The sequence below is a fragment of the Strigops habroptila genome, chromosome Z (assembly GCF_004027225.2).
Source record: "Strigops habroptila isolate Jane chromosome Z, bStrHab1.2.pri, whole genome shotgun sequence".
NCBI classification, from domain to species: domain Eukaryota; kingdom Metazoa; phylum Chordata; class Aves; order Psittaciformes; family Psittacidae; genus Strigops; species Strigops habroptila.
This window is the reverse complement of record NC_044302.2, coordinates 133,850-145,955: the sequence shown is the minus strand read 5'-3', so window position 1 is coordinate 145,955 and position 12,106 is coordinate 133,850. Positions and strand designations below refer to the sequence as shown.

The following is a 12,106-nucleotide window of genomic DNA, read 5'->3' as shown; positions in this document are numbered from 1 at the left end:
TAAGCCACTGTCCATCATATTTGAGAAATCCTGGCAGTCAGGTGAAGTTCCTGACGACTGGAAAAATGGAAATATAACCCCCATTTTCAAGAAGGGGAAAATAGAGGACCATGGAAACTGCAGACCTGTCAGTCTCACCTCTGCGCCTGGCAAAATCCTGGAGCACATTCTCTTGGAAAGCATGCTAAGGCACATGAAAAACAACGAGATGGTTGGTGACAGCCAACATGGCTTCACTAAGGGGAAATCCTGCCTGACCAGTTTGGTGGCCTTCTATGGTGGGGCTACAGAACTGATTGATAGGGACAAAGCAGTTGACATCATCTACCTGGACTTGTGCAAAGTGTTTGGCCCTGTCCTGCATGACATCCTTATCTCTAAACTGGAGAGACATCAATTTGATGGATGGGCCACTCAGTGAATAAAGAATTGGCTGGATGGCCGCACGCAAAGAGTTGTGGTCAGCGGCTCAATGTCCAATTGGAGACCAGTAACAAGTGGTGACTCTCAGGCATCAGTGTTGGGACCAATCTTGTTCAGCATCTTTGTCGGCGACATGGACAGTGGGATTGAGTGCACCCTCAGCAAGTTTGCTGAGGGCACTAATTTATGTGGTTCGATTGATACACTGGAGGGAAGGGATGCCATGCAGAGGGACCTTCACACGGTTGAGAGGTGGGCCGGTGCCAACCTCATGAGGTTGAAGAAAGTGAAGTGCAAGGTACTACACCTGGGTCGGGGAAATCCCAGGCACAGCTACAGGTTGGGCAGAGAAGTGATCCAGAGCAGCGTGGAGGAGAGGGACTTGGGGGTGTTGGTCCACGAGAAACTGAACATGAGCTGGCTTCATTGTGCACTCACAGCCCAGAAAGTCAGCCGTGTGCTGGGCTACATCAAAAGAAGCGTGACCAGCAGGTTGAAGGAGGTGATCCTGCCCCTCTGCTCTGCTCTCATGAGACCCCACTTGGAGTACTGTGTGCAGTTCTGGTGTCCTCAACATAAGAAAGACATGCAGCTGTTAGAACAAGTCCAGAGGAGGCCACGACGATGGCAAGGGGGCTGGAGCACCTCCCATATGAAGACAGGGTTAGAAAGTTAGGGCTGTTCAGCCTGGAGAAGAGAAGGCTGCATGGGGACCTCATAGCAGCCTTCCAATATCTACAAGGGTGCTGGAGAGGGACTCTTCATCAGAGACTATAGTGACAGGACAAGGGGTAATGGGCTTAAACTTAAACAGGGGAAGTTCAGGTTAGATATAAGGAGGAAGCTCTTTACTCTGAGGGTGGTGAGGCATTGGCATGGGTTGCCCAAAGTGGTAAATGCTCCATCCCTGGCGGTGGTCACGGCCAGGTTGGACTGAGTGTTGAGTGACATCGTCTAGTGTGAGGCAAACCCTGCCCATGGCAAAGGGTTGGAACTAGATGATCTTAAGGTTCTTTCTAACCCTAACCATTCTATGATTCTATGAATAATGACTGAGTATGTAAAATAGAAATTATTTCAGTGCTGGCATCCATATTTGTCTTCAATGTTTTTTCAAGCAATATCATCGTATTTTGTAGATAGAGTGAGTAGTTTTACATGATCTGGATACCAGCGGTTGTTGCTAATGAACAACTATTCATAGTTCTCTAGCTTTTCAGTAACTTTTTTCCTGCTCTCTAAATACCTGATTGTTGGTATTCGAAGTGTTATTTGGAACGGAAAAGAAGAATATGAGATTTTAACATGTGATACATATTTCAGTGTGTGGGATTTCTCCCATTTTCATTTTCTATGTATGCAGTTTGATAGTAATACTTAACTTTATGTAACGTTCTGTACTGAGTCGTCACACCAATATGTTTGATCAATTGCTAGGTGATAATTAAAAGAGGGCAATTTTTGGTACAGTTACATTTTTGTTGAAGTATTTGACACAAAGCGAGATAAACAATTATATTCACAACACTTCTGAGTTCAGTTTATTCCTTCACATTCTCCACTACCAAAAGCTTTCATCAGCAGAAGGTACCAAACTGAGGGATTTGACCACTGTTGATGGCAGCTGCTCAGAGCAGAACGTAGTGAACCTAATCAGCTTTCTTTTGTTGAACCAATTAGAATTAAATCCCATGAGTACTATTTCTGGCAAGGTTTCAGGAAGAAAGATGGAGGCTTATAAACCTGTTGGTAATAGCTAAAAAAGAATTCTAGAGTCTGAAATTAGTGTCTACAGTACTTGTAATATTAAAACCAAGCCATGTATTTAAACAGAATTTAAAGTAAACAAATGCTGTAACTGCACTGATTTTACTTTTTTTCCCATTATTTTCAGTAATTTCTGTGTAAATCATAATTGGATCCCATCAATTATGGATTGGCTAGTAAACATTTGAGTATTGATATTTTACATTAGCAAATAGTTCAAATCAGTTCATTTGCAGTAAGGTAAAAAGTTTGCTCTGATACCTAGATGCAGCATGGAGTAAAAAAGAATAAAGGTTAAAGCAAAGTTCCTGTTTGCAGTTTCCTGACAATTTGGATGCTCTATGTTTTTATGACAGATAATGAAGAAGTCAATGCTATCACAACTCCTCTTACACAGAAGTTCGGGATTATTAGAGATTATTTTCTGGATATTTTTTGTAACTCTGTTACTTCATTGTTTATCTTTATAAATGAAATAATCTAGGGCTGTCTTGTTCAGAAAGTACATATTCGTAACTGTTGTTAATTTTGCTATTTCCCTGCAAGTGGAGTGTGACCCCTCAGACTCTTAAGGATATTGAAATTTCACAATCATGACTGCCTATGTGCCAACATTGTTCTCTTGTTATCTGGTCACATGGATCTTCTGACAAACTTTTCCTCCTTCCCATTCATTATTTGGCAGTACAGCATAATTTTTATTCCAAACAAAGATGGCAAGAAAAAGGAAAGTGTGGTTGGCCAAGTCGATAATCAGTTTTAGAGAAAAAAGAATATAAACTTTTAAATCCTTTTTTCTCTCCCCTTCGTCCTCCCCCCCCTCCCCTTTTTTTAAGCGTAGTTCATGGAATTACTATGTTAATAAATAAACTATTAAATGGTATATTCTGTTTTTCCCAGACTCTTTCTAGTTCTTAAAACTTCAGGCTTTTCAAGCATCTATATATAGCAGCGCAGATGTTTGAGAGTTCTTTTTTTGTTGATGGTTTTGGTTTGTGTGTGTGTTTAGTTTTGGTTTGTTTAATTTTTTTTCCAAATTTGTGTATTGTGCCCAGTTGGAAAAAACAAGGTAGCTGCATCTGAATGGTTGTTACCTGAGGACAGTGTCAAGAGCTTCCTCTCCTCTATAGGGAAAGCTTTATGGAAAGATGAACCTTTCAGTTCTTTCCACTTATTTTTACCTTGCTAAGGTCAGAGGCTTTCTTCCTGCAGTGTTGATCTATGCCCTTAACTCTGAATCTTTTGTCATGTCAGCCTGATTAATTCTGGTTTTTTCTTCTTTAACCTTTTGATATCTGTCTTTGGATTTGTGGAGTTTTAAAGATATCAAGGAAGACATGTATACTTTTCTGTTATTATGCTGTCTATTGTCTCATTGTCATTTTTGACTAAAAATATTTCAAATTAATTGTAAACTACTTAGAAAGCAGAGCTGCTGTCTAAAGAAATGGGTAGTTAGGGAGAAAGATGAAACTTGATTCTGAAGGAGGAGCTTCAAAACTGGGACACATTTGGGTGTCAATGAAGTCCATAAATCACTGCTGTCGTTTATGTAGAAACATAAGAGATGAAAGCAGAGAGAGATGAAGATGCCTTGTCAGAGGCACCATAGTGAAGTGGAGACGAAGGCATGTTTTAAAGTTTTAGTTTTATGAATAAAGTTGGGAGAATTACACTAGGTTATTGTGCGGTTGGTTGGTTTGTTTGTTTGGGGTTTTTTACTGGATGCTCTGAATCTGTTTTACCAGATCACCTAAGAGAAGGTAAAAGGTGTTTGTTTAATTCACTAGACTTTTGTAATATTTCTAGTTCCTATACTTTTATATCACCAGTTCATAAGCAGTGCGAAGTTCCTTCCCCACTTGGAAGGCTTGTGTTCGATATAAGAACTGTCAGAAATCTGGTAGCATTGTATATTATGTTTTTAAACGCTGTGGGGTACTAGCTCATGTAATATTTTACTTTTTGATGCCCTATGACTGTAACATCTAGAATTTTGGAATAAATGTACAGAAATTGAGCCTGTTACGTGAATGCGTTAATGCTTTAGCTCCTTATTGCAGTTGAATGGACACAAGAGAAGTTGGCCTAACTATAATGAGGTATTTTTTAAAAAGATATTTCAAAATTTTGCTATCTGTCGTACTTCATATTTCATATAAACCTGTCAAATGCATGTAGGTATCTATTAGCTTATCTTGAGCTTTTCGTTAAAAGCAAACAAACAAACAAAACCCCCAAAACCAAAATCAATGTGTATGTGTGCACTGAGAAGGAGTAGGGGTTTTTTTTAATACAAGGAAAGTAAAAGACTACCTTTTTTAATAAAAAGGCCTCATAAGGGTCTTCTTGTGTATATTTTTATATGTACTGTGTAATTTTCATAATCAGTAATAAATTTTAGTATATATTTTGATTTTAAAATTATGGTTAGCAGTTTTAGTACTTAATATCTTTAAGCATGAACTTGCTAACTTGAAAGGTCTTGTTTTCTTTGCGGTGGATACTAGTCATGGAGTGAGTCAAACAAAAGATGTTTCACTATATGGCTGACATCAGAAAATCCTCCTTTTCTGAATCCAGATTGATGAATTCTTTTATTATATTGAAATCTAGTCAGAAATCAGTCATTTAAAGTTTAACTTTAGAGAGTTAGGTTGAAAAATTGTGCTGAAATAAATTTTATGTTAGTACACTATTAGCAAGACCTTGAAATACATAATGCCAGATGACTAATAGCAAGGTGGTGAGCAGAAGTGCTTTTTCCAGGTAGTCTCTGATATTTGAAGACAAATGCTGAGAACTGTTTAAAGCAAACAAACAACCCCACTCCCAAACCAAAACACAAACATAAAACCTGAAAATTGCCCACCACCAAACCACCCCAAGTTTGCTGCATCATCACTTCATTAACATAAAGGTTAAGTATGAAATTCAAATCAAGAAAAGATCATAGCTCTGGAAGCTGTCAAATGTGTTAAATTTTTTGTCCGTGCTTGAATTGTGATACCTCTGTTTTTTTGTTGTCTTTTTGTTTTCTCAGCTCTGTGGGGCTGGCAAAAGCAGCTTTAGAAGCAATTAATGGTTTCAATCTCTTTGGAAAACAGGTAATACAAATGTTTGTTTTCTCTCATTAAAAAGGTCAGTTTGGAAACTGCTCCTGTTTCAGGTACAGAATTCGTTGGTGGCCTTAACTATCAAGAATTACTTATATTTATTAAAAAAAAAAAATCTAAAATTATTGCAGTTTATTCTGAAAAAGGGCTTGGTTGGTTATAATACAGTATACCTCTACCTACAACCATTACCTTACTTCTGTCTTCTTCCTTCATCTGTCTTTTGATCCATACTTTAAACAAGCTACTTGTACATAATTCCACTGTTTTACTGGTTTTTAATTTCATTATGTTGCATAGTGATAAAATCTTTTATTTTCGCATCACATGGCTTGGGTCAATTAAGAAAGCAAGCCTTTTCTTAGATTTTTATCTCTGACTTGTATTCCCCTTCTATGTGCATCTTTTTTTTAGGTGTTATACCTACAGTAGTCTATAGCTAAAATAAAAGAATACTCTTCCAAATTAATGGTCCAGAAAATGGACAGATAGAAGAGATAAGTCATTGTCAAGCTATTGGTGTTATTAATGAATGGAAATGAAGGGTAGGAGTGCAGCTAAAAAAGAGAGTTGGATTGCGTCAGTGTGTGTAGAAATAGTTACAAAACGTGCTGATGAGTTTTGTCTGTATGTTGTGACAAGGGAAGATAGGTTGGTCACAATGAAGTGAGCTTAGTACGCTAAGTAAAGCTTTCTATATTGCACTGATTCCTTGGAATCTTTCGTCCTTTTTTATTTGTAACTGATGCACCTTTCTCACATCTTCAAATGTCTGTATTATCACAAAGTAAACATTAATTGATGAAACAGGCTTTATCTCTTCTTAGGGCTGAGTAACATTCAAAACTTAGTTTAAAAAAATGGTGTGCATTTACATGAGTAACATATTTATTTTTTCTTTCTGAAGTTAGGCTATATACAATCCTTTTGAGCTTTGATAATTTTATATTGTGAACTTCACAGAATCACAGAATGGTTTGTGTTGGAAGGCACCTTAAAGGTCGTGTAGTTCCAACCCATTGAAGTAACATTTGTTTAATTTTTGAATAAAGTTTCTGTATATTCTTGCTGGCTTCAGGGTACGATATATTTTTTTTTCATATCTGTGCTCTCCTTTTATCTTGCAAGTCAGGTGGGGCTGACATGCAGATTGTAATATTTGTCTGTTTCAGATATACTTGGATAAATGCACTGGTTTGCCATAAGGAAAATAGTACAAAGGAGAGAAGTTGTAAATGGTGGGTAAGGGGAATTCTCAGGTGCTCTTTGTGTGGGCTAATGAGTATAAGCCAGGTCTACTATAGAAGTGTGACTTGGAGACAGTCCAGATTACATTCCAAGTTCCTTTGTGTGCTGCTTGATTTAGTAAAACATTCTTAATTATTCGTGTTGTCTTTTTTGTATTGGTCAAATGGAAGGTATGGATCAAAACAACCACATAAAATAATTATAAGCACTGTCGAACAAAAAGTTTTTCCATATAGTTTATTCACCTAAAACCAACTGTTAAACTAGAACTTTTTAGACCTGTTCAGATGCCTTGGATGAAAACTGTAAGTTACAGTTTGATTTAAATAGTAAGCAGCTGATCTAGAAGTACGGTCTCTTAAATGATCTTACCTACTGATGAAAAGCTGTAGCACTTACTGTTATTAGAACCTTCTTTGTCTTAACGGCATAAAACAGGACAGCCTCCGAAATAAGGATTTCTGAGTCTGTAGACCTAGGCATCCGATTTTTGTGGAGAGGTTTGTGGGGGGGTTGGTTTTGTTTGTGGTGGTTTTTTTGCATCAATGTGTTTGTACTAGTACTGTAGTACAATAGAGTTGTTGTGTTTACAATCCACTCCTCAGGAAATTTTGATGGCTGTTTGCCTGAGTGGAGAAGTATTAAAGTGCTCTTTATGCATACACAAATGCACTGTTTCAAAAAGACTTAGCCATCTGGTCTTGTTTTGATTTACTTTATATACATTTTAAAAGCTGAAGTTATGCATTAAGAACTAGGAGCTAGTAAGGATCTTAAATAATGCTCAGACATTATACGCACATTGTCAGTATTTCAGACAAAAACATCTATGATCTTTACCTTCTTCATAGTCTCAAGCACCATGCAGCTGCTGCTTTTTTGTTTGTTTGTTGGGGATTTTGGTTTGGTTTTTTGGAGCGGGGGGATGTTGTTGGGGTTTTTTTTTTCCCCAATTATTTTTTACTAAATTCTGAAATGGATGAATAAATTGCTGAAGCAAAACCAGTTTAAATGCTTTGAGAGTGTTGTCGTTTAAGCGACAACTAAAAACATCAGTGTGTTATCAGCGCTGTTCTCAGACTGAAGTTGAAACCACAGCATTGCATTAGCTACTAAGAAGGAGAAAAAGAACTGTTACAGCTGAACCCAGGACAGAGAGTTTATTTCCAAGGTATTTAGCATAAACGGAAACCATTTTGACCTTCAGTCTGCAGCAGTTTGTGCTTAGCTCCAGCTGTGTTCCAATAGCTTTGAGAAATCGTGTTGAGCCCCTCGAGAGAAACTTTTTTGCACTACACTGGTGCAACCTGCATAAATCATTCCTGGGGGTGACAGTCTGCTCAGCCTTTCTGTGCAGATTTTTCCGCTCACATTGTTGATGCTCAAGAGACTAATCAATACGAATACGTATTACTGTAGCTGTGCTCCTACACACACGTTATATTATCTTTGAGTATATCATGATAGGGCAGTTTCCCTGTGCATTCATGAATGCATCCAGAGAAGACAAAATAAAGGTCACTTATTGTTGATATTCACATTAAACTGTTCCCTCCCATACCAAATTCTAGAAAATGTAAAAATGTATATTTCTGTAAGAAATCATACTACTTTTTGTTCTGTATCACAGCACTGCTTGACTGATGTTCAGATATTTTTAATGCATCTTTTCCTATACTTTCCAGGTGCCAGCTACAATAAAGAACAATTATGACTTGAAAATAACTGGTATTTAACTGGTATTTTGTTTAATCTGAATTTTACATGATTTAATGTAAACAGGAGTTCATTCATGTTTTTTAAATGCTGTTCATTTTCATCTACATCATACCAGAATAAAAAGTGAGAGTTATAAGCATAAAAACAGTCAGGCTGTAATCTTCACATTCCCTCAGTAAATGATTTATTTACACATTGTGAGAGAATTTTTAATATAACAGAGAAATGTTACTTAGTTTCTTATTATTTTACTTTATATCCTATGCCAATTTTTTTTAATGCTTATTCTCAGTGTATTGTATATATCTCTGAAACAATAGTTACGTATTTATTTATTACTTTTAGGATGCACTGTGAACTGATTGCCTTTCAATTTATGTTTTTACTTAACCACTTCAGAATCATTACTACTAAAAGTACTTTGTCTTTTTTGTGGGCTTGATATGGTTAACCCAAATGTCTTGTTTCAGAATATCAGGGAGTATAAATAGCTTAGAATTTGTATCATTAATGTAAGAATTCCATTTTAGCTAAAATACCTTTTAGAAAAAAATACGTTATCAGCAAAGAAACTACATGAGTATGCGCGTTGACTGACAGTGTGGGTTAATGAACTAATGAATTAAGCACACAGTGTGTGCATGTAAAACGGGACTGCTAGTGGCAAGATGAACACCATTTCAGGTGTGACCTAGTGATAATATAATTAATTGTTTGTGTATGAGCCACATATCCTGTATTAGTTTGTGGAAAAAATTATGTGGAGGGAAAAAAATTCAAGCCTTTTTAAGGTGTTCTTACTATGGAACTTTACAATCTTTGGAGAAGTGAAAAATAGTTCATTTGTAAAACATGATTCTTGTTTTACAATGCATGTGGATTTATGAAATGCAGATTAGTCTGCTTTTGAATCCCCAAAGGATCCTTTACTGAAGGACAGATTTTGAAACTGCGCGTCACACATGTAGACAGGTTGTAGTCAGAGTTTGTAGATGAATTTAGAGATTTGTGAATAATCAGAATCTGGGTTAAGAAGTTAGAATAAGAAATCATCAAAACAAATGTGATCATTTGTGTACATTCTTATCTTGGTACTATTCAGTATATCTTGCTGGAATGCTTAAGAGGACAGAGATTATTTTTCATAAGGACAGCGGAAAAACATGTTTTGTTTAGCCTAGCAAAGCAAAAGCTGGGTGTTTGTATGACAGTTATGTACAATTAGAGTGAGTAAGAGCTAGAGTAAGAAAAAGCCTCTGTTGTTTGGAAAACCAAATGAATGGATGCTAGTACTGGCACAAAAAGGAGCGTGGTTAGCTAGTTGTGTAGAAACTTAGCTGGAAATGAAAGTTTTGAATTGTTTGAGAGGGTGTGTTCTGGAACAGACTTCCTAAGAGAATAGTATACGAAAGAAACTGACTGCTTTTTAGGAGAAATTTGGAGAGTTTGTGAAAATTGGTGGTATGGTATTTGTGATAGTAATGGAATGCGTTCAGTATTGAATGTGTCTTCCAGCAGCGTAGTGACAGTGATTTCATTACCAATTAAAACGTATATGCAGGTACCCATTCGTTAACATATGGCGTTGAGTTTCCAAGAAGTGGCCTGCTGATAATATTTTTAAATGCTGTTAATTCTGTTTAAACAGTATTTCAGCTACAGGAATTTTTCTGAGTGATTCAGGAAGTGTCAAAAAGCAGACAGAGAGGTGCACTGTAAAACTACGGAATCTTACTAGGAAATGGGTCTTGCTAAGGAGTAGATGTTGATAACAGAAATTACACTAGCTGAAAAGCAGGACTTTTTTTTTTTTATTTCAGAAGCTTTTTTCCAAAGCAGTATCTCAGGTGAATATCCAATTATTTGTGTTCTAATGGACTTGTAAGGAAATACTCATCATCGCTATTTGGAACATTTCCTGCAGTCACAGACAGGGACAACTACTTTTTTGTTTGTCCTTAATACAGTAGTTATTTTCCAAGAATTAATGGAAGAGTTCATAGTTTGAATGAATCATGTAATTCATAATCAGTAGTAGTTAAAGCCATTGAATTCAGGTTTATTTAAATATGTTTGCAAATTTAAAATGTTTTCAATCTGATGTTGTGTTAAATTTTCTGATTAAAATTACCAGCAGCCAGACTATTACAACATAACCTAAATAAAGCAAAGAACCAGTTAGTTTCACCAAGAGATGCTAACCTTTCTTCCTTTCCCCTTAAATAAATTTGGTGTTCTGTTTACAGGGCTGCTCTTGGTCTGTTATATTTGTGGATTTTGATGCCCATAACCGTAACAGACAGACTCTCTGTTCATTGCTACCCCGCGAGTCAAGGTCTCATGTAAGTAATTACCTGAAATTCACCTCAACGTGTGGAGAAAATAAATGGATACAAACATAATTCTTGGTTCTGTGATGACCATTATGTTCTGCTTAATAAGGACAGGAATTTGCTGGGAAGATGTTAAATTTTTGCTTCTTAAATGTCACTGTGATGTAGGTGTTTCTCTGAAGTGCAATTACAATGGTGTATTTTATTTTATGAATATTTAAGTTAAAATGGTAGCCTGTTGGTAGCTTTCTAAACAATTTTAAAATAAAATCTAAGATAGTAATGAACTGCAGTAACTTAAGTAGGGTTTACAGTCTCGGTGATTGTTTTTCTTTTGATCTAGTTTCCACTGTACACTCACTGCCTGCATTTTTTAAATACTTTGTTTTAGCGTTATTTCATTCTTTTCTCTAGAAAAGAAGCCTTTAAGGTTGGCTTATCATAGATTGCTGAATATAGAGGATTTCTTGTTATTGTAAGCTACTGTTACAAATAAGCGTTTCCCCAGTGAGTAAATCTAAGTGACATAGACTAAAAAACTCTTATTTCAGTACTAGCATCAAAGGTAAATCTGTTCTTTGAAAATCAGTAATTTAAAATGAGGGATAATAGAGCTAAAGAATCATAGAATAGTTTGGGTTGGAGGGACCTTCAAACATCATCTGGTCCAACCCCCTCCATGGGCAGGAACACCTTCAACTAGATCAGGTTGCCCAGAACCATATCTAGCCTGGCCTTGAATGCCAAGGGTGGCACATCCACCACCTCTCTGGGCAACCTGTGCCAGAGTTTTACCCTCATTGTAAAAAATTTCTTCCTCACATCCAGCCCAAGTCTCCTCTCTTGTAGTTTAAAACCATCACCCTTTGTCCTGTCAAAGTTATGTTATAAGGGTGTGTGGTGACTTGTACCCTGCTCTAAGGAGGCATTGACCTGCCTGTCTGGCCCCCCGAAACACCCTTGGTCTTCTTTCCTTTCCTGCCCTGTTAGCTACCGATAGCACCAGGAGTTGTGATTTTTTTGTTCATTCTGGGGTATAATGACATTTTTGTTCATGAAACAGACTATTAATCTTCAACATTAATAGTTTACTCGTGTAGAAGAATTATAGCAGAGTTGTAATACTGGATAATTAAGATAAAATACACTGTCAACTAGTTTTGTAGAGTCTAATGGCCTTTTAGAACTCTTGCTGTTTATTAGTTGCTGGAGACTTGAAATATTTCAAGAGAAGGTGGTTTCATAAATTATTCATGCTATAAAGCAATCTTTGTGTCCTTATTTTTCCTTTTATGGAAGCACATCAATAATACTGGAAAAAATGGGTATTTTAAGTGGCTGAATATCTTAGATGTATCAGCAGAAAGGAGTATCAAAACAGCGCATGACATATGAATTAAAACTACTTTTTTTTTTGTGTTTCTGTAAGCTTACTGATACTGGTAATGCACTAGTTAGTAATTTGTGATTTTAATTCATGGTAGTTGCACATGGTTCCTG

At 36.5% G+C, this 12,106-nt stretch overlaps 1 protein-coding gene across 5 annotated transcripts in view; it reads left to right on the top strand.

The window, feature by feature from the left end:
- PHKB (phosphorylase kinase regulatory subunit beta) overlaps positions 1-12,106 on the top strand; it is a 105,943-nt gene that overhangs the window by 42,017 nt on the left and 51,820 nt on the right. For all 5 annotated transcript variants that reach the window (XM_030470683.1, XM_030470684.1, XM_030470686.1 and 2 more), the window contains 2 exons: positions 5,234-5,297; positions 10,520-10,615. In XM_030470683.1, the coding sequence (XP_030326543.1) occupies positions 5,234-5,297; positions 10,520-10,615 (160 nt within the window). The remainder of the gene's footprint in view (positions 1-5,233; positions 5,298-10,519; positions 10,616-12,106) is intronic.